This window comes from Bubalus kerabau, chromosome 13 (genome assembly GCF_029407905.1).
Source record: "Bubalus kerabau isolate K-KA32 ecotype Philippines breed swamp buffalo chromosome 13, PCC_UOA_SB_1v2, whole genome shotgun sequence".
Classification (NCBI taxonomy): Eukaryota; Metazoa; Chordata; class Mammalia; order Artiodactyla; family Bovidae; genus Bubalus; species Bubalus kerabau.
The window spans coordinates 21,823,792-21,846,309 of NC_073636.1; the positions used below are offsets into that span (position 1 = coordinate 21,823,792).

Here is a 22,518-nt window from a genome sequence, read left to right on the forward strand (position 1 = left end):
TGATGCTACAGATAGAATGTTGTAACACTAATATTTTACTTGATGAAACACATATAGAAAAAGATGATAAAATATAGGAAATTGCACAGAAATTGATAGAGCTACATCTAATTTTCTCAAGAAATAACCCCCAGAAATATAAGTATACAAGGCTAAGAATTTTAGGCAGAGAAATGAGAGTGCCTTAAGCAAGAGCTGCTATGATAGAAAATGCCTGGTCGCCACCCCAAGTGTATCAGGACATATCGCAAGGAAATAGCCTGGGCAGTTTTAGTGAACATCTATTATAATAACAAAAAAAAGCACAAAGATGAATAAAGACATGACACCTCCCATGGATAAGTTCATGGTAGTTTGTGAAGGAATGGCATTTAATCAATAATTACACTTTCATGAGAAGAACACAGAAATGGGTTTGATTAAAGTTCTATGAGATCACATTAAAATACTCTGCCTAGGAAAATCTTCTATTGGTGATGAAGGAAGGCTTCACCAAGTCAGAATATTTGAACTTGACTTTCAAAAGGTAGAGACCTAGGAATTTTTTCCCTTGCTATAGAAGTAACACATTTTAGAAAATGTACAAAATAAAGATATGTCAAAAGAACAAAACAAATAAAATTGACTGCTTACAACTTGCATAACAGAAAAAAATCACTAGTAATACTATAATGTATTTCTCTTTTTAATTTTGTGTGCATATGTATGGTTTTCCTTTTAACCAATTCAAATAATACTATTGCATTTTTTTATTCTTATTCATAAATCATTTTGCACATCTAAGATTTTCACAGCATCAAATCCTAGAAGCTTTTTACTACAGATGGAAAATATGCACATATGAAATTCTGATTAAAATTGGAATCTGCCTACCAATGTTAGAGAGTACTATACTATTTTCATAAAACAACCTTATCACATACTGACAAGTACAATTTTACAATAAATCTTTGTGAGTGTAGGATATAAAAAATTACAGTTTATTGTATTTCTCTGACTTCTTAAAATTTTAAATATTCTAACATATTTGGTAGTATTTCTATTTCTTTGCTGTGAATTACCTATTTATGGAATTTGCCTATTTTTTAAATTTGAGGACTAGTCTTTTTAAAAAATTTGTTAGATAGGATATACTTGTGTATATTAAGGAAAATATACATGATTGAAATTTTATAGATCAAAAAATTGAATAGATATACATAGTATTAATCTTAATATGTGTTATTGATGTTTTTCCTGCTGGCCTTTAAAATTTATATAAAACTGAAATGGGATTGTTTTAATTTTATACTTAATGTTTTTTTAATGTCTTTGTGTGTGTGTTTGATGCTCAAATTTGAGCATCCTAAGCATATTTTTTGAGCCTATATTATCAACTCTGACAACAGTAGAAAGTCAAAAATTCCAGAGTTTGTGATTGTACTTTTCATCTTTATCCAAGAATGATATTCAACACTAACAACTAATATTATCTGTTTAGTAATAATGGGAACAGAACAGGCTATAGGGCTGAGCCTTGACCTTGCCAAACCAGGTCTTTAATTCCTTAGTTGTTGGATTATGTGAAAGGCATTGCTCATTATTTTGGGGGTAAGTAGAGAGTGGGGTGCAGTTAATATGTTAATTTGCAGAAATATGGGGATATTTTGATAATGGTATGATTTATATTGGGCTTCCCTGGTGGCTCAGATGGTAAAGTGTCTACCTGCAATGCGGGAGACCTGGGTTCAATCCCTGAGTCAGGAAGATTCCCTGGAGAAGGAAATGGCAACCCACTCCAGTACTCTTGCCTGGAAAATCCCATGGGTGGAGGAGCCTGGTAGGCTACAGTCCATGTGGTCACAAAGAGTCGAACATGACTGAGTGACTTCACTTTCAAATCAAAGTTACAAAAACATAATCTGATAGAAATATTAATACATTTAATACATGAATTGTCTGTCATCTGTGGTCATTGGCTAAGTCAGTCTGGGCTTCCTTATGGATGCATATGTGCTAAGTCACTTCAGTTGTATCCAACTGATTCTTTGTGACCCTATGGAGCCTGCTAGGCTCCTCTTCCATGGAATTCTCCAGGCAAGAATAGTGGAGTGGGTTGCCATGCCCTCCACCAAGGGACTTTCCTGGCTCAGGGATGGAACCCATGTCTCTTACATCTCCTGCATTGGCAGGTGGCTTCTTTACCAGTAGCGCAACCTGGGAAGCCCTCCTTTATGCATCTGACCTCACAAACTGAATATGGGCTGATGACAACATGCTGTGAAACTGAGTCTATCAGACATCTGGCAGCCATAACTTAATGGAAGGCCCTTAGTGATTTGGGTCATAGGCATCTGGGTGTTATCTTTGAGATGAAAGTGAAGATGCTCAGTCATGTCCGACTCTTTACGATCCCGTGGACTGTACCCACCAGGCTCCTCCGCCGATGGGATTCTCCAGGCAAGAATACTGGAGTGGGTTGCCATTTCCTTCTCCAGGGGATCTTCCCGACCCAGGGATCGAACCCAGGTCTCTCGCATTGCAGGCAGACACTTTAACCTCTGAGCCACCAGGGAAGCCCCATCTTTGACATGGGGCACCATCATAACAATTGATTCTATCTGCCCTGATTTTGGCTCAGGAGACTAAACTTTCCTTAGAGTCTATTGGCCATGACTGGTCCTTGTTTTCAGAAATTTCCATCTCCATTGGCTGGCGGAGTCATACTTTTCATACATTGGGTCTACCTTTTGTTTTTAAATCGGTCTGAATACAAGAAATAAGAGTAGTTGCAAATTGGCCAATAATAAAGAGAAATATTGAGGTATTTCATCAAATAGTTTCACTTTTTTATTGTGCTGTGGAGACTCAGAAGTTTTATAATACATGGATTCTCACAAGTAGTTAACCTGAAAACAAATGTATAGAATATTTAATATATGATTCCAAATAGCCTCAAGTATGTTAATGAGATATTTTGCTATTTAAATTTATATTTAAATTTGAGATATTTAAATGAGATATTAATCCTGCCATTTCCTTCTCTAATACATGAAAGTGAAAAAATAAAGTGAAGTTGCTCAGTCATGTCCAACTCTTTGCGACCCCATGAATTGCAGCACTCCAGGCCTCCCTGTCCATCACCAGCTCCCGGAGTTCGCACAAACTCATGTCCATCGAGTCGGTGATGCCATCCAGCCATCTCATCCTCTGACGTCCCCTTCTCCTCCTGCCCCCAATCCCTCCCAGCATCAGAGTCTTTTCCAATGAGTCAACTCTTTGCATCAGGTGACCAAAGTAAATAGATGATAGAATTTTATAAGCTAGGAGAAACTGTAAAAGCTATAAATCTGCCCCTTCTTATTTTACACATGGCTCCAGTACTCTTGCCTCGAAAATCCCATGGACGAGGGGCCTGGTGGGCTGCAGTCCATGGAGTCGCTAAGAGTCAGACACGACTGAGGACTTCACTTTATTTTTTCACTTTCATGCATTGGAGAAGGAAATGGCAACCCACTCCAGTGTTCTTGCCTGGAGAATCCCAGGGACGGGGAAGCCTAGTGGGCTGCCGTCTATGGGGTCCCACAGAGTCGGACATGACTGAAGTGACTTAGCAGCAGCAGCAGCAGGGTCATGTGACCTAAAAATTCCATGTGCTTTCTGGCTTTACGATGCTGCGTTTTCTACAGAAAAGCCTAAAACCTTATTAAACGATAGACCCTTAGATTTAATTACATGCTGTTTCACTATCCATAGGTTATTTGTAGGCTATGGCTAATGTGGAAATGAGTTTATCCTCCAAATCTGACAGATTTATTGAGAAAAAAATCAGTGGATAGCATGAGTTCTCTGACAGTCATCTTTGTTATAATAAAATAGGAGGCTATCATCATGGTAAAATAAGTGCTAAAGTCTACTTGAAGGAATTCAGTTTTTCTTTTAAATTTCTACTAGGGAGTTTTAATAGAAAATACTCAGTTAACAAGATTAATTATCTGTTTTAAAGTACTTCCAAACTTTTCAAGACATTAAAAAATATAATCGGTATTAAAGTGCTCTTATTTTCTGCTGTTTTTACATCAACATTGTTTCATTTCTTCCCATTGGCAGAGTCAACTTGATGAAAATGAAATATTATATACTTTATTTGCTTTCACTGTTGGATTGTTTACATATTTTTGCCATTTCAAATAGTGTATTTTGTCTGATTTATTTTTTCTTTTAGATTCTTTGTGTTGTATTGTTGTTGCTCAGTCACTAAGTCATTCTGACTGTTTGTGACCCTATGGACTGCAGCATGCCAAGTCTCCCTGTACCTCACTGTCTTCCAGAGTTTGCCAAGTTCATGTTCATTGAGTCGGTGATGCTATCCAACCATCTCATCCTCTGCCACCCTCTTCTCCTTTTACCTTCAATCTTTCCCAGCATCAGGGTGCTTTCTTTGTGTCACATCATTAGACTTTCTGACAGATGTCTAATTCTACCCCTCGAAGATTCATCTGAAGTGGATTGCCGCTGCTAAGTTGCTTCAGTCATGTCTGACTCTGTGCGACCCCATAGACGGCAGCCCACCAGGCTCCCCCGTCCCTGGGATTCTCCAGGCAAGAACACTGGAGTGGGGTGCCATTTCCTTCTCCAATGCATGAAAGTGAAAAGGGAAAGTGAAGTAGCTCAGTCGTGTCCGACTCTTAGCGACCCCATGGACTGCAGCCTACCAGGCTCTTCCATCCATGGGATTTTCCAGGCAAGAGTACTGGAGTAGGGTCTGAAGTAGATTAGATGACAGTTAATACCAAGCCTGTGGGTCCAGTTCTGGTTATTTTCCTAGTGTATCACTCACCCTGTCATATACATGTTTCCTCATATGTGAAATAGGAAATGCCAAATAGTACATGCCAAATATATTAACATATGCAAATATTTAGAACAGTGCATTACATCCAGCCAATCCTAAATGAAGATCAGTTATTATTACTAATATTATTTTATTAACCCATTATTAGAAACAGTACATAGATCACCTCTATAACTGTTAACACAGTTTTGTTTTCTCTTTATTTTTAAGATTTTAGTAAATATGGACCAATACCTTAACATTGTCTTAAATATTATTAACCTTTGCTCATAAAGCTAATCATGTTTTCCATAGGATAATTAACCATTTTATATATAAGATTAAGATGTCTGCTTATTATCTTATTTAATAGTAAAGTTAGAAAACTATTAAATTTTTAATGTGTAAATTTTTTCTGTACATACTTTGGACTATTTGGTTCTATTTTCCCACTCTCTTTTATTTCCTGTGTGTTTTTTCTTGAACCATCTAATGTTCTTCTCTGGAAAAATACTGCAGAGCAACCAAAAACCCTATGATGACTCAGAAGTCAGAGAAGGGGAAGAGTGGAGAGTGGGGGTATGCTGGACACTTAATCTTGTCTTAGGCCTTTGTGGTTCTTCTACTCTGTGCCTCAGAGACTGCACTCATGCTTCAGACTTGTAGAGTAGTGTCCATTTATTTTCCACATTTTATTTTAAATGTCCTTGTTTCAAGTACTTCATACCTTTTTAACATCACTGGACCATGCCCACGTTCTTCAAAGACTTGTATTCTATTTCTTACTGAGTTCATGAACCAGGAAGAACTGCAACCACGAGTGCTGCTGAACATCACCCAACTGGCCAGCGAGCGTTTGTTGAGTCAAACTCATATCTGATAAGGAGAAGCTGCTATAGCTTTGTTTTCCCATAATTTTCTCCTTCCGCCGTTTCATCTGACTGAGCAAGAGACATAATTAAAGTCTTAAGAAGTTGGACAACGGATCACATACATAATCCTTTAAGACACTGTCTCAGATGAGCAGCAGCCTGGCCAACTATTCGCTTACTCATTCACTCATTTGCTTTTCAAAAAGAAAAAACTTTGGGTATTTATCATATGTCAATGTCCTTGTTTGTACCGATGGGACAAAAAGTATAAATAAGATCGAAGTCCTGTTCTGAAACATCTCTGTGTCGGGAGACTTCAAGGCCACTGTCAACTTTGGTGACGTGATAGGAGGACTCACAAGACTCAGTTGTGCTTTGTTACAGCAAAAGGCTACAGAGCAAAATCCACAGAGGGGAAAGGCGCTCGGGGTGATGTCTGGGAAAAGCAGGGCAGGTTTCCAAGAGCCTCTCCAGTGGGAGCACAGTGGAAGCATTTACTTCCTCCAGCAACCAGTTGTGATAACAACTGTTGAAATATGGTCAGCCAGGGAAGTTTACAAGAAACTCAGTGCCCAAGGATTTGTACTGGGAACCGTTCACATAACCACTTTCTGTCTGCCATGTACCTAAATTCCACACTCCTGGAAGGAAGACAGGTGGTCAGCATAAGCAATATTGTTTGCCCAGGCAGTTTAGCCACAGTAAGACCCTCTTATCTGTTAGGGAAAGGTGGGGACCCCCCCCACCACCTGCGAATCTCAGTTCCCAGGTGCCAGCCCCGGGCCAACCTTACAAACAAGATTACTAAGGATGGCAGTCTCAGACCTGCTGTCTCAACTCTTTTCTGCACAGTCTCACATTGAAGTGGGCATAGGTGGAAGAATGATTAAAGAATCAGATGAGAAGAGGCATTGGACTACAGAAGAAAACTTAATCAGCTCTGCTTGGAGGAGTCAAGGGATGCTCCATTTACCAAGACAATATTTGAACTAGATGTTGAAGGAGCTGTGAGATTTCCCAAAGCCTGGAATGAGGAAGGACTTTCCCCCCATGCAAAGGTATTTGTTGCAGGTAAAGAGGTTATTGAGAGATTCTGTGTGGTGGGAGCATAGAGCTGATGAGGGAGGCAGAGTCAGGGAAGAGTGGTTAGAACAAGAGCATGAAGAGCTTTATCATTTTGTTGGGTGGTAAGGAGCCTTAGAGGTTTTAATAAAAAGAGAGAAATGAATAAATTTGAAGGCTATCTCTGACAGCAGATGGAGAAAATATTGGAGAAGAAAGAGTTTGAAGAAAGTAAGACCAGGCAGGAGGCAAGAGATGATGAAGACGTGACCTTAGGCACCTGTGGTGAGACAAGAGCATGGAGCAGTGGTCCTCAACTGGGAGACATGAAGAAACATGTGTGAAGCTTAACAAGAAAATAATGTTCAGGTCCCACTCAAACCCTCTACTGCCTCTCAACAAAACATTCTGTGTGCTTTCTCTTCTGTAGCTATCTTCTCTGTAATGCTATCAGGCAAAACCTCCAAGTCCACTACATAACCAGCTCGTCATTGGACAGAACCAGTAATATAACCATTTGTATGGAATTTCCCCTTCACTTCCATAAATTGAGGTGAAATTTATGTATGTGAAAGCATACAGCAGTCTACCTCAGCTGAATAATTTGCCTATTCTTGGATGAATCAAGCCAGTAAATCTATTTGTAGTGAAAAATTGTAGTCTTTGCACAGGATCTACAAGGGTGATTTTGTTCATTTGTGAAGTGCAAACCAAAGTGTGTGTCCAAAAGGTACAGTCATGGTGGGTCCTCACTACACAAAATACATGTCAATTTATATAGTTACTCCTTGCTCATTTGACATATATTGTGTATATGATTGTATGTAAGACTCAAGAAATATAGTACAGCTAAAACTAACACAACATTGTAAAGCAATTATACTCCAATTAAAAGTAAATAAACAATAGAAAAAAAATCATGCTGGGGTTATAATAAAAAAAAGAAATGCAGTTAAAAATGCATTCAACTATTAACTGAATGTAAGGTATTTAAATAAAATCATTAGGATGAGATGCAAATATAAACATAGCTAACCCAGAACAGTTTTCTTCCCTTTTGTTTTTATTTTAAATGATTTTATTTTATAGTAGATGATAGCATAAAAGAAACTTGCAAGTTTTGCAAAGAATAATATGAAGGGGTACATGAGTTTCTTATTTTGCTCTCAGATTAACTAGACATTATTGGGTTTCATAATGATGATCTATTTGAAAGGTAGTGAAGAACCTTTTTCAATAATACTTTATCTGCAATTTTTACCGAATAAAATATCTCAAGAATGTGTTAAGGTCAATTTATGTATTAAATGTACAAAAATGTGTCTTTTAGCTTTCTCTCCTTATATCCAAACGGGAGTCCTTAGATATATTTAATATTTCCATGAACTATGTGATTAACAACTATAGCAAAGTGTGTTCGCAGAAATTATCTTGGAAGGTTTTCCATCAGTGGTTTAATTAACATACAGCAGACAGAAAGCAAACAATCTGTTCAACCAGACTATTGAATGATCCCTCCTGTTGCTTTCATTTTCACTACAGCTGGGAAGGGAAAGATTATTTTACATATATCCTTTCCTCTTGCTTCAGAATGATCTGTTTTGGTGGTGATTTAAAGAATTATTTGAAATATTTTTATGAGTTGGAAAGCCCATGAAGTGAATAGGAATAATTTATAATGTAGATAACCAGACTGTGGCTTTGCCAGTTTTTCTCCATCTTTATTTCTGGAGAACATCCATTTTTGACTTGTTTGATCTCCTCTAAAAATCATTCTGAAAAGGGGTCAAAATCGAAGCCAATGTCAAACTTTCGTCTTGAACCATGTACTACTGAGTCATGAGGATATAGAGAATGTTTCCTCTATGCGTGATTGGGTAGTTTTGCTTATCCATAATCTAAGCAGAGAAGAAGACTTACATGTAAAGCAACAACCCCAAGGAAAATTCAGAGTCTAGGCTCCAACACTCACAAATTTTGTCATTGGAAAGCCCTTACGTCCTTTCTTGAAAGTGAAAGTCACTCAGTCATGTCCGACTCTTTGTGACCCCATGGACTGTAGCCCACCAGGCTCCTCTGTCCATGGAATGCTCCAGGTAAGAGTACTGGAGTGGGCAGCCGTTCCCTATCTAGAGGGGATATTCCCAACCCAGGGATTGAACCCAGGTCGTCCTTGTTGCAGGTGGATTCTTTATGAGCTGAGCTACCAGGGAAGCCCCCTAGGTCCTTCCTTAGCCTTTGTTTACTCTTCACAGTCAACCAGCAAGTGATTGAGCGATTGGTTTACAGAGTTCAAGGTGGTAAATTCTAGGAGGAGCAAGCATGTCCATCTTGGAAGCAAACTAATCAACAGCTGTAATAGGTGTTAATACAACAGTAAAGAAAGCAAGAAAAAAAAAAAAGCATGTAACACCACTAAAAAGTAAAAAACAAACACTTTATATGGGCCTGGGGACTTACCCTTATATGGGATTGGCCAAAAAGTTTGTGTAGGTTTTTCATAAGATGGTACAGGAAAACCCTAATGAACTTTTTTTGGCCAACCTAATAAATTCCAGAGGAAGCATTTATGCCTGTTTTATGTGGAAGGCCTATCTCTCTGTTAAATTCACCTTCCCCAGTAATCTAGCTAAAGGATGAGGTGGAATGTTCATCACTGAAACAAGAGTTTGACACATTTGTCAGACTTTCCAAATTTCAGCTTAAGTGGTGTTAAAAGATTAACTGAGGCGTACTAAACATTTTAAGAGCCTACCTGAACAAAAATCAGTTTCAACAGGGTAGCGGCATACCAAAAGTGGTTAGGAACACTCCAAGGACCCCAACTAGGGGAGAGATTTTATGGAGAAAAGGCAGAAGAAAACAGGGAAATTATTTCATTGGCTGTAGCTTAAATGTCTGCCTGATTCAGAAAAGTCTAGTAGGGAGTTTGTGACTGTTGTCCTTAGGTTTTGATTTCTCAGACTTGGGGCACCTACAGGCTCAGCTTTAGGTTTGCTTACATAGGCTGCTAAAGCCATCAAAGACTCCTCAGTCTGCTGGCCTCCTTGCCTAATTAATTTAATAGTGGGGAACATGGACTTTATCCTCCCTATGTTTTGAAACTCTTTTTATTTGTTCTCTAGGGTAAGAAGGCAGAAAGGGAGAAAAGGAGAAAGGGGAATTCCTATGCAGACAGCTCCTTCATTGTTCATTATTTCATCTACGACATGCCTTGTGCCAGGACCACAGGGGCTAGCGTAATGTTTCTGACCTAAGTTTCATGAAAAGCACTGTATTTTGTCCTGTGTTATAAAAATCTAAAAGGATACTGGTGAAGTTAAAGTTGGGCAGTGAATATCCAATGATAACATCTATTTTAAAGAAACCTACAGTGGGGTTGAATTTCAGGTTTGAAGAGTTTAATGAAGACTACTACTTTGAAGATTTAGGTACATTTTTCTGATTTACATTATAAAGAACTGACAAACCTCTGGCTGGAGCCTTTCCCTTTCTGTGATGTTAAAAAAACAAAAACACTTGTATCTAGGACTGTTTGACCCATTGACTGCATTATATTTGCTATCTTTCTTATCTAGACTGATGTTATAATAAGGATACTATAGGTTTTCAGTTGTTCCTACATAATTATATTCAGATTGCCACCACCCCTAGGGCAAAGTGAATGCATAGCTCTAAAGTTTAGTCTAAGTGTTGTGCTATGAGGCCTTACCTGGTTGTTATAAAACTTTACTGTGTACTTTTGTTGTAAGCTACATCATAGATTTTTAGTAATGAGGCAGGACATCTAAAGAAATAAAATCAAATTGCTTTATGTAGCTTTACCTAGAATCATAAGTCTTAGAGCCTGACACCTACTCAAGAAAAGCAGTCTGCTTTTGCAGGTGAGATATTTTCATTCCCATTTGAAATAAAGGGTAACAAAAGCACAGAGAGTTTTGTAAAATTTTCAACATCCCCTATTCAGCAAACCTAACAGAAAGAATTCCACCCCAGTTCTCCAGAATCCTTGCATTTCTTCTCTTACCTAATTCTGCCTGCTCTCATCATCTTTGTCTACAATTTATTATTCAGTCAGTCAGTCAACAAACATTTATTGAGCACTATTCAATGGCCAGTGGGTATAACACCTTAAAAAAGAAACATTTTCTGTAAAATCCTCTTTAGACATACTTGCTGAAATTTACTGCATGGCAGGTGGGAGGCCCTGCAATCAACCCTCCATGTACCTGAGTTTTTCCTTTAGCCTTTTAACAGTTCTGTGAATTGAACACAGTGCGGCATTGTCTGGCTCTCAGTTACCTCTCTATGGAATGTTTGGTCGTTTCCATTTCCATGATTCTTTTACACTCTAATATTCTCCAAGCCCATGGAAAGGTCTAGATGGCCTACACTATGGTAGTGTTTTGCTCTAGGCTGTCTCTACTAAGGCATTAAACAATGGCAGATCTTTTAAATTCACAGTGAAATCAAAGGATATCCCCTTAAGAAGAAATGATTAGCACCTTCATGACTTCAAAGGGAGATGTTTTAGACATTTGCATGTGACTAGTAGTGGTAGCTTTGACTTGGTTATTAGAGTTCAAAGTAATGGATTTAATGGTATTATTTGTTGTTGTTATTTTTGTTCAGTTGCTAAGTCATGTCCGACTCTTTGCAACCCCATGGACTGCAGCACACCAGGCTCCCCTGTTCTTCACTGTCTCCCGGAATTTGGTTAGATTCATGTCCTTTGAGTCCATGATGCTATCTAACCATTTCATCCTCTGTCTTCCCCTTCTCCTCTTGCCTTCAATCTTTCCCAGTATCAGGGTCTTTTCCAATGAGTCGGCTCTTTGCATCAGGTGGCCCAAGTATAAGTTTCATTAAATACATTTTGGTTTCTTGGAATCTTCTTGTATTGATAGCAACATCACAGCTGTGATTTAATCACCATACTCTTAGCCCTTTTGAACCCATGTCCTGCCGGTTATAAAGGCTGTCAATTCATATCTTTTGGTAATCGTTGCCTAGAGGAGAACTGTTCTTGGTCAGACGCTGAATTTCCCACACTTGTGGAACACCTTCCCCTGCTGACCCACTGAAGTGAAAGACGAGGAGTAATGATGAAATCTAATTTCCCCCCCTGTAGAAGCGGCATGAGCTGGTCAGCAAAGCCAGTCCCCGCAGATGGCTTTAAAATACCTCTGTGATTTGATCTCCTTGCGTTTCTCTAAGTGCCTATCACTGTCATCCTTAACCACTCTGACAAGATTCCAAGGTGAGAACAGCCCAAATGAACAAAGCATTTGTGATGCCTCCCGTTGCTTATTAAATGAATTCGGCAGTGAACCAAGTCTGACTTGTGAGCTGCAAGGCAGGTTATCACATTGACGTAGAGATCATTCCATATATTTTTTAACCTGTTCAAATGCTCTGTTATCTCTCTGCTGCCCAGCATAACTTATGTGAAAAAATATAAACTTGCAAGTTAATGATGTCAGATTTGTATTTTCAAATGTGCAGGGAGTCACTTGGTTCCATTCCTTTGTTTGTTTTGCAGCTTGTTTTCTCAGAACAACTAGAGAATGTTTATGAAATGTGTGTGTGGAGGGCGGGGAAGGAAGGGCATAATAATGCATTGCTTTAGGGCAGCACATCTGTTTTAGGGACTCTGTTGGATCTGCTCATTAAGCATTGTCATGACTTATGGCATGTCCTGAAATTGCCTTCTACTCAGAGTTGTTCATACCAAACTCAAAATATTACAGTTAAACGAGTTTCACTGTTCTGAGTTAGTTTCCTCTTTTCATGAGTGGCAGGGTATTTTTCTTCTCTATGAGAAAGCATGCGAACGATGTCTGACAGGTGGTAACTCATTATTTTATTTTATTTTTTCAAACAGGTGGGCAGTATCAGGTTGCTCAAGCCTTCCCACAGACAGAAGAAGAGGTGGAGGTGGACGCACATGCATTCAGCCACAGGTGGAAAAGGAACTTGGATTCTATCAAGGCCGTAGACTCGAACCGAGCCAGCCTGGGCCAAGACTCCCCGGAGCCCAGAGGCTTCACGGACCTGATCCTGGACGATGGGCAGGACAACACCACCCAGATTGAGGTGGGTCGATAATCTGGGTGATTGAGATGGATTAATGAGTAGGCTTCTTGGAAGGCACCCAAATTCCACATTATGCTGTCTCTTTGGCTCAATTTAGAACTTTTGGACCTTGTTGCAGGGATCAGTTTAATTCATTAATTAATAATTGATTAATGATGGTAACAACAATAATCATAATATATAACAATAATTATGTGTTATACAATTTGTTGATATTCAGGAACTCAATGATAAGTAATTATTATTACTCATAAATAAATTAATAGAATTAATTAATTAATATGAATAAATAAATAGCTAAGCCATTTAATCATCCACAGATTCACTTACTCAAAAAACAGACAAACAGGGGCTTGGTGTGGTGATGACAGTAAAGGGAGAGAATAAAGCTCCTCCCTGCTGGGAGATCAGTATGTCAGAGGGTCAGAAAGTCTAGCTGCCATAGCCACGTGATATGCACAGAAGTATGTACAGGCCAGTGTGGCGTGGAGGAGGGGTATCACCTGCTAGCAATTGGGGGATGGACTGCTGGCCAAGAGGCTTAGGACTGGGCATTTAAGCTCAGGCTCAACTGATTGAGAGGAGCTCAGCAGGCTGATAATCTGTTAATAGTAAAAGAAGATTGCTGGCAGAATGAATTACACATGCAAAGGCTGACTGTCAGGATGACAGGCATGGAGTCTCATATGGTAACCAACCAGCTGTCCCAGTTTACCTGGGACTGAGGGGGTTCCTGGGATGTAGGACTTTCAGTGCTTAAAATGGGGAAGTTCTGGGAAAGCTAGGATGGTTGGTTACTCTGTTCAGTTCAGTTCAGTCGCTCAGTCCTGTCCGACTCTTGGTGACCCCATGAATCGCAGCACGCCAGCCCTTCCTGTCCATCACCAACTCCCGGAGTTCACCCAAACCCATGTCCATTGTGTTGGTAATGCCATCCAACCATCTCATCCTCTGTCGTCCCCTTCTCCTCCTGCCCTCAATCTTTCCCAGCATCAGGGTCCTTTCAAGTGAGTCAGCTCTCCGCATCAGGTGGCCAAAGTATTGGAGTTTCAGCTTCAACATCAGTGCCTCCAGTGACTACCCAGGACCAATCTCCCTTAGGATGGACTGGTTGGATCCCCTTGCAGTCCAGGGGACTCTCAAGAGTCTTCTCCAACACCACAGTTCATTAATTCTTCGGTGCTCAGCTTTCTTTGTAGTCCAACTCTCACGTCCATACATGGCTACTGGAAACACCATAGCCTTGACTAGACAGACCTTTGTTGGCAAAGTGATGTCTCTGCTTTTTAATATGCTGTCTAGGTTGGTCATAACTTTCCTTCCAAGGAGCAAGCGTCTGTTAATTTCATGGCTGCAATCACCATCTGCAGTGATTTTGGAGCCCAGAAAAATAAAGTCAGCTGCTGTTTCCACTGTTTACCCATCTATTTCCTATGAAGTGATGGGACCAGATGCCATGATCTTAGTTTTCTGAATGTTGAGCTTTAAGCCAACTTTTTCACTCTCTTCTTTCACTTTCATCAAGAAGCTCTTTAGTTCTTCTTCACTTTCTGCCATAAGGGTGGTATCAAATGCGTATCTGAGGTTACTGATATTTCTCTCTGCAGTCTTGATTCCAGCTTGTGTTTCATCCAGCCCAGCGTTTCTCATGATGTACTCTGCATATAAGTTAAATAAGCAGGGTGACTATATAAGCCTTGACGCACTCCTTTTCCTATTTGGAACCAGGCTTTTGTTCCATGTCCAGTTCTAACTGTTGCTTCCTAACCTGCATACAGTTTTCTTAAGAGGCAGGTCAGGTAGTCTGGTATTCCCATCTCTTTCAGAATTTTCCACAGTTTATTATGATCCACACAGTCAAAGGCTTGGGCATAGTCAATAAAGCAGAAATAGATGTTTTTCTAGAACTGTCTTGCTTCTTCGATGATCCAGCAGATGTTGGCAATTTGATCTCTGGTTCCTCTGCCTTTTCTAAAACCCACTTGAACATCTGGAAGTTCACGCTTCATATATTGCTGAAGCCTGGCTTGGAGAATTTTGAGCATTACTTTACTAGCATGTGAGATGAGTGCAATTGTGCGGTAGTTTGAGCATTCTTTGGCATTATCTTTCTTTGGGACTGGAATGAAAACTGACTTTTCCAGTTCTGTGGCCACTGCTGAGTTTTCCAAATTTACTGGCATATTGAGTGCAGCACTTTCACAGCCTCATCTTTTAGAATTTGAAATAGCGCAACTGGAATTCCATCACCTCCACTAGCTTTGTTCGTAGTGATGCTTCCTAAGGCCCACCTGACTTCACATTCCAGGATGTCCAGCTCTAGGTGAGTGTGAATGATCACACCTTCATGATTATCTGGGTCGTGAAGATCTTTTTTGTACAGTTCTTCTGTGTATTCTTGCCACCTCTTCTTAATATCTTCTGGTTCTGTTAGGTCCATACAATTTCTGTCCTTTATTGAGCCCATCTTTGCATGAAATGTTCCCTTGGTATTTAATTTTCTTGAAGAAGTCTCTAGTCTTTCCCATTCTATTTTTTTCCCTCTATTTCTTTGCATTGATCTCTGAGGAAGGCTTTCTTATCTCTCCTTGCTATTCTTTGGAACTCTGCATTCAAATGGGTATATCTTTCCTTTTCTCCTTTGCTTTTCCCTTCTCTTCTTTTCACAGCTATTTGTAAGGCCTCCTCAGACAGCCATTTTGCTTTTTTTGCATTTCTTTTTCTTGGGGATGGTCCTGCTCCCTGTCTCCTTGTACAATGTCACAAACCTCATTCCATAGTTCATCAGGCACTCTATCAGATCTAGGCCCTTAAATCTATTTCTCACTTCTACTGTATAATCATAAGGGATTTGATTTAGGTCATACCTGAATGGTCTAGTGGTTTTCCCCACTTTCTTCAATTTAAGTCTGAATTTGGCAATAAGGAGTTCATGATCTGAGCCACAGTCCACTCCCGGTCTTGTTTTTGTTGACTGTATAGAGCTTCTCCATCTTTGGCTGCAAAGGATATAATCAATCTGATTTTGGTATTGACCATCTGGTGATGTCCATGTGTAGTCTTCTCCTGTGTTGTTGGAAGAGGGTGTTTGCTATGACTAGTGTGTTCTCTTGGCAGAACTCTGTTAGCCTTTGCTCTGCTTCATTCTGTATTCCAAGGCCAAATTTGCCTATTACTCCAGGCAAATGTGACTTCCTACCTTTGCATTCCAGTCACCTATAATGAAAAGGACATCTTTTTTGGTTACTCTGTTATTACATGTAATTCTCTATGATAATTGGAGCCATGAAGTGGAAAGAAAAGGATGGTTACAGGTGGGCTTGGTGAGTATGGAAGGCTGCTGAAGGCACATTCCAGGCAGATTTGGGGTTTGCCCAGAGGCCTCAAGGGTGGTGTTGCATTGCTTGGGTTCCCATTGTTGTTGTCGTTCAGTTGCTAAGTCATGTCTGACTCTTTGTGATGCCATGGACTGCAGCACACCTTATCCTTCACCGTCTCCCTGAACCTGCTCAAACTCATGTCCACTGAGTCCGTGATGCCATCCAACCATCTCATCTTACTGCCCTCTTACCCTCCTGCCCTCAGTCTTTCCCAGTATCAGGGTCTTTTCCAATGAGTCGACTCTTCACATCAGGTGGCCAAAATATTGGAACTTCAACTTCAGCATCAGTCCTTCCAATGAATATTCAGGGTTGATTTCCTTGAGGATTGACTGGTTTGATCTCCTTGCAGTCCAAGGGACTCTCAACAGCCTTCTTCAGCACCACAGTTCAAAAGCATCTAGGTTTCCATGGTCCTTTGCATTGCAGATGGTAAAGTATGATCTTGTTAGTGCACTAGATATAACAAAAAGAAACAAATGAATCATACGGAAATAAGCAAAAACCGCTGGGATGAGAACTGAGCTGTTTGTTCAGTTTGTTACAGCAAGGGAGTGAGCCTTCATCACTGGCCTTCAGAAGAGACTCAAAGAAGGCCAGAGAGTAGGAAGGCTTCTCAGTTTAAAAAAAAGAAGGAGGCTTCAGGTATGCTCTGCCTGGAGGTGGTTGGCCTGGAGAAGCCAGAGGTGCGCTAGTCAGAAGCCAAGTATCTTGTGGGATTGATCTGGGGGATGTTTGGCTTTCCATGGTTGGTCCAGAGTTGGGCAGAGTAACAACAAAAAAAAGAAAAACCATCAGTTGTCAATAAAGTCCTGCCCATTCTGGACCAATTGCTTCCAGGATTGAATTTTGGCTCCTGGACTAGTTGCTCTAGAAGTTGAGGTCAGACTTCTGTTTTTATCCATGGTGTGGACATTGTCCATTTGTATATTCTCTCCATCTGAAGTTTTAGTTCCTACCATCATCTAGGTAATACGCTTATTGTTTTAAAGAACCAGGCAGCATTCTTTTTGGTGCCCTGAAATACTCATTATTTAGGAAGAGAACTCAACTTCATGAAGCAGATGTGACACAGTTCTGCAGATAGTATCAAGGCTTTGTTTTGTTCCCTCAGGGTGAGAGCAATCTTCAGATCTGAAGCATAGGCCATTGGGATTCTATGGATGTGAGAGTCCCAGCAATTTTTAAAACCCTTCTCCATCCGCTTAGCTAGTGTGTGACTTTGGGGGTCCCTGGATGCCCCAAGTCAGCCCCTTAACAGGCAACAGAGGATGTGCCAGTAGCCGAAGTCATATAGTGCTTCCAAGAGGCCATTCTGACTCCTGCAGGGTGTCTGCTGTTTTGTCAACAATGTAGTTATAGCAACTCAGAGTGGGCAATGCAGTTCTTCTCTGACCTGCTCTTTGGCCAGGGTGCAGCAGAAAGCAAGGCGAGCGGAACAGAAGCAGAGCTGTTTACTCTCTGTCTAGAACTAAGCTAGTAACCTGTGGAGATTAAAAGGGGAGAACACGGACTCCTAGAACTCTGTGGTCTCTGTGCAGGATGCTGAATTTTTCTTATCATTTATCAGATAGAAAAGTCCTTTTGCTCAGAGATATAGGAAGACTTCTCAAAACTAGTCCTAGTCATTAGTATAGTCATGATTTTGTTATTCAGCCACTTTTTCTCTTTTTCTGCCATAATAGAGGGATTCCTGATGGTGGCCTCATAGAATGAGTTTGGGAGTTTACCTTCCTCTGCAATTTTCTGGAAGAGTTTGAGTAGGATAGGTGTTAGCTCTTCTCTAAATTTTTGGTAGAATTCAGCTGTGAAGCCCTCTGGACCTGGGCTTTTGTTTGCTGGAAGAGTTCTGATTACAGTTTCAATTTCCGTGCTTGTGATGGGTCTGTTAAGATTTTCTATTTCTTCCTGGTCCAGTTTTGGAAAGTTGTACTTTTCTAAGAATTTGTCCACTTCTTCCACATTGTCCATTTTATTGGCATGTAATTGTTGATAGTAGTCTCTTATGATCCTTTGTATTTCTGTGTTGTCTGTTGTGATCTTTTGGACTCTGTGGGAGAGGGAGAGGGTGGGATGATTTGGGAGAATGGCATTGAAACATGTATAATATCATATACAAGTCACCAGTCCAGGTTTGATGCACGGTACTGGATGCTTGGGGCTGGTGCATTGGGATGGCCCAGAGGGATGGTATGAGGAGGGAGGAGGAAGGAGGGTTCAGGATGGGGAACACGTGTATACCTGTGGCGGATTCATGTTGATATATGGCAAAACCAATACAATATTGTAAAGTTAGAAAAGAAAAGAAAATAGAGGGAGACCACATAATGTCAGAGATTCTGAACCAGTAGAAAGGAGGAAGGGTGATGGAGGGAGCTATTCGCTGAGTACTCTCTTGATGCTGAGACCTGCCAGGTGCCCTGTGGAATCATCTCACCTGGTCCTCTCATCAACCAGGCAGGACTTGCGTCCCCAGGTTCACTGGCTAATCTGTGATTTACATGAGGGGACTTGCAGATTTAGGTTTAGTATTTTTCTTAAGTTCTCTCATTAATGAATAAAGGGCTGGCTTTCAAGCCAGGACTGCCCAGCTATCAAGACAGCCTTACTACTTGACTTCCTCTAATATGAGGGGTAATTTTTTTGGATAGTGGCAGCACCTGAATATCGATAGAGTAACTCCGGGGTTTCAATCTGTTTGGAAGGGGACTTTTCTTGAAGCTAGATTTCATAACAAGAGGACTGCTTTTATTTTGAGTTGGTTTTTGTGGGGTTCAGGGGATAGATTGAGATTATTGGGGATCTCAAGCTCCGTAAATCACTCCTTGGCAGCGCCACTAGTTCTGGAAGCAAAAGCCTACATCTGAAACTTCTCAGCAACGTTTATTTATCCTGGCCCTTGAAATAGTATTTTTGAACACTGTTGCATCTCTTTGGGGGCTGGGGGCGGAATACTTTTGTCTGATTGAGTTAAATGGGAATAAGAAAGAAAGGAACCAAATGGTTAGACAGTGACTGCTCTGCCCTGGGCATTGTGACAAGATCTTTCTTATCTTTTAGGAATAAGCATTTTGATTTATGTTGCTTAATACAAGCAATGAGCATGAGAGACTCTGTATGCTTTTTCTTTTTAGAAGCTTCCAAAGTCGATGTCAGGAATCAGAATTATTTTGCGTAAGAGCCTAACTGTAGCAGCGGCTGTTAAAATAATACGTATCCCAGTGAGATTTAAACCACCCAGAATGGCATTCATGTGCGTGTTCTCCCCAACTTCTGCCACCGTCTAGACTTTATATCCCAGTTTCACTGAACAAAGACAGAAAACAAAAGACAATAGTATATTTACTCTTTTGGCACAGGCTCATTCTGAAATAAACAAAGGCTGTTATTCTCTTAAATTGTGACCGTATTTTTTCTGGCTCTGCCTGAGAACAGATAATGGAGGGATTATAAACCTTAGTATCCCAGTTAAAGAATGCTTCCAATGGAAGTTTCGTTGTTGTCATCGTCTTCTTTTTTTACATTCTTTTCATGAAGATATAAAGATGTTTTGAAACTATTTGTATTTCCTAGTGAATAAATGGGGACTCAGTAGTTGACAAGTGCCCCTGTTGATCTGGATGTTAATTTACACGAGAACTTTCTTCTTGTATCTTCTCTGTTCATGTGGACGTGTGACCATGTGGACCTATGACCACTTGAACAGAGGGGATCCAGTTGGGCAGATGGAAAGAAGCATACTTCCTGCGGATTAGTGGGTATTTAAAGCAGTCACTAGCGTGCTTTTTGTAATTACTTTGGGAACATAAGGGCTTCAAGGAATTTCAGGTAAGACTGAATTCCATTCATGATTCGGCCTTGTTTGAGCAGTCTTCGGTGAATTCCATGCCCCTAGGGACACATGCATGGATGAGCAACACATGGACCTTCTCCTCCCTGCTGACTGCCCTTCTGTTTTCTGGGGTGGAGCCCTTACAGCACTGAGCGGGCCTTATAAGAAAGAGGAGGCTTAAGCAGTGTTTGGTGAGAATGGCCAGTCTTTATAGAGCTATGGTTCTTGGGTTTCTTCCTGTGTAATACTGTTGGTAACTTACAGTTCCTCACTTTACAGAAATCAGTCACAAATTCCTTTCTAATGCAAGGAAGCAAATACGTGGTTCTTACCACTTTTTTCTTTTTTTTTCTTTTTTTAATTATTATTATTTGTTATTTTTATTATTTATTTTTATTTTTATTTATTTTTTTTACTTTACAATATTGTATTGGTTTTGCCATACATCACCATGCATCCGCCACGTGTGTACACATGTTCACCACTTTTTTCACATGAAGTGTTTGGAACTTCATATTCCTTCTCTTGGGCCAGTGAATATATTTCTGAAAAGGCTTGTCAAGTGTGATTTTGTTTTTGGCTTTGATTCCGTATTACCTGGATGACTTGAAGAAGGGAAGATTAAAAATAGGATTTATGGATCATATAAGTGTAACTCCATGATCCAGACTGACTGAGACACTGTGAACTTGACCAGCACCTCTCCGGTGATGCAGATATGGCCAAACCATAGGCCACACTTGGCCTTGCAAGGAGTTAGAGCTCAGAGCAGATTTAGCTGTTGGTTTTGAGGATGTACGTTTCTGAAAAATCCTAGATTAAACTGCACTCACTACCAACATCGCTCATGGATTTCCCATTCTTATACCAAATAAAAATTGCAGGCACATCTAGCAATTGCGTCACCTCTGTTTACATTAAAGCTTATCTTTAAGGAAAGTATCCTGGAGAATGGTTAACAAATATGCCCCATATTGCTGTTTAGTCACTAAGTCGTGTCTGACTCTTTGCAACCCTACGGACTGTAGCCTTCCAGGCTTCTCTGTCCATGGGATTTTCCAGGTAAGAATACAGGAGTGGGTTGCCATTTCCTTCTCCAGGGGATCTTCTTCCCCACCCAGGATAAAACCCACATCTCCTGCTTGGCAGGCAGATTTTTTTAAACCACTAAGCCACACAGGAGGCCCCAAGAATGTGCTGTAGTTGCAGCTAAAAACTAGAGATCAAAGGCTTCCCTGGTAATTCATTGGCTAAGACACCAAGCTCCTAATTCCAGGGACCTGGGTTCCATCCCTGTCAGGGAACTAGATCCCATATGCCACATGTAAGAGTTCACATGCCATAAGATTCTGGGTGCTGCAACTGAGACCAGGCATAGTCAAATACATAAATAAATAAATCTTAAAAAAAAAAAAACTAGAGATCAAGTGTTTTTCCCCAAAATGAGTATATAAAAGCTCTTTTTTTGATCATCTGCTGTGGCACATTGTCAATTGTATCTGTATCATATTGTCACAAATTCTGTATTTCTTTAAAAAGCTAGCAGTTGCTAATTGCTGCACACAGGTTATTGTATGCATTCTAATATTTTATTGTAGTTCATAACTAGGTACTCTATTTGCCAAGAAAGAAGTCACTGGCAAATCCTTGATCTAAAAGAGAGTGTGGTTGCTTTAATGGCATTTTACAAAGCAAAGGTAAATTTCATAATGTCTCATGTGGGCATAATCTCCTTGGTATGTTTACAGGATAGAGAATGCATCAGAATATTCTTAGATAATGAAATTCTACTGCTTGTGTGTCTCAAGCCTAGATATGCTTTCTTAATTTCAGAGATCTGACAATAACTGTTCTAAATAGAAATATCAGGTAGAAGTAATAAGACACAGCATCCCACTTCACAGAAATAATGGAAATTTGCAAAATACTACTATGCTGATTCTGCCTCAGGCCACTGTTCTGCTTAGGGAACTCATGGAAAACAGTCCTTATAGATGAGAAGGATGTGATTATAATACAGATTTGTGACATTTTTCAAAAGAAAGAAAAGTCTCAGCTGATACTGGAAATTTCTGTTACTATGCTTATTATGAATGTGAAAAGCTGGTGTAGATTTTTTAATGAAGCATTTCCATATCCAGGGAATCTTAAACTTGCGGAGGTATCTCTCTGTGGTTGCAGAATCAGAAAGCTGTGCAAAGGGAATACTAAGATAAATCCTGAAGAAGCACACTTCTCTGACTCAAGAGTGAATTGAAATTTCCTAAATGCAGGGGGATGTCAGATCAGCTTCCACAAAATATGAGAAAGAAAGTTTGGTGAGGGCCTCTGATTAAAAAGGAGCAGAAATACTGCATAAATTAATCTGTACCCAGAGGAAGACCCTTATTCTGTAGAGAGCCAGGATTAGTGTAGAGACAAGTTAGCATCTGAACCCAGTCATGGAGAGAGAGTTAGAAGGAA

At 40.1% G+C, this 22,518-nt stretch overlaps 1 protein-coding gene across 3 annotated transcripts in view; it reads left to right on the forward strand.

Annotated features, from left to right (window-relative positions):
• PLXDC2 (plexin domain containing 2) overlaps positions 1-22,518 on the forward strand; it is a 423,407-nt gene that overhangs the window by 163,482 nt on the left and 237,407 nt on the right. For all 3 annotated transcript variants that reach the window (XM_055543765.1, XM_055543766.1, XM_055543764.1), the window contains exon 2: positions 12,632-12,843. In XM_055543765.1, the coding sequence (XP_055399740.1) occupies positions 12,632-12,843 (212 nt within the window). The remainder of the gene's footprint in view (positions 1-12,631; positions 12,844-22,518) is intronic.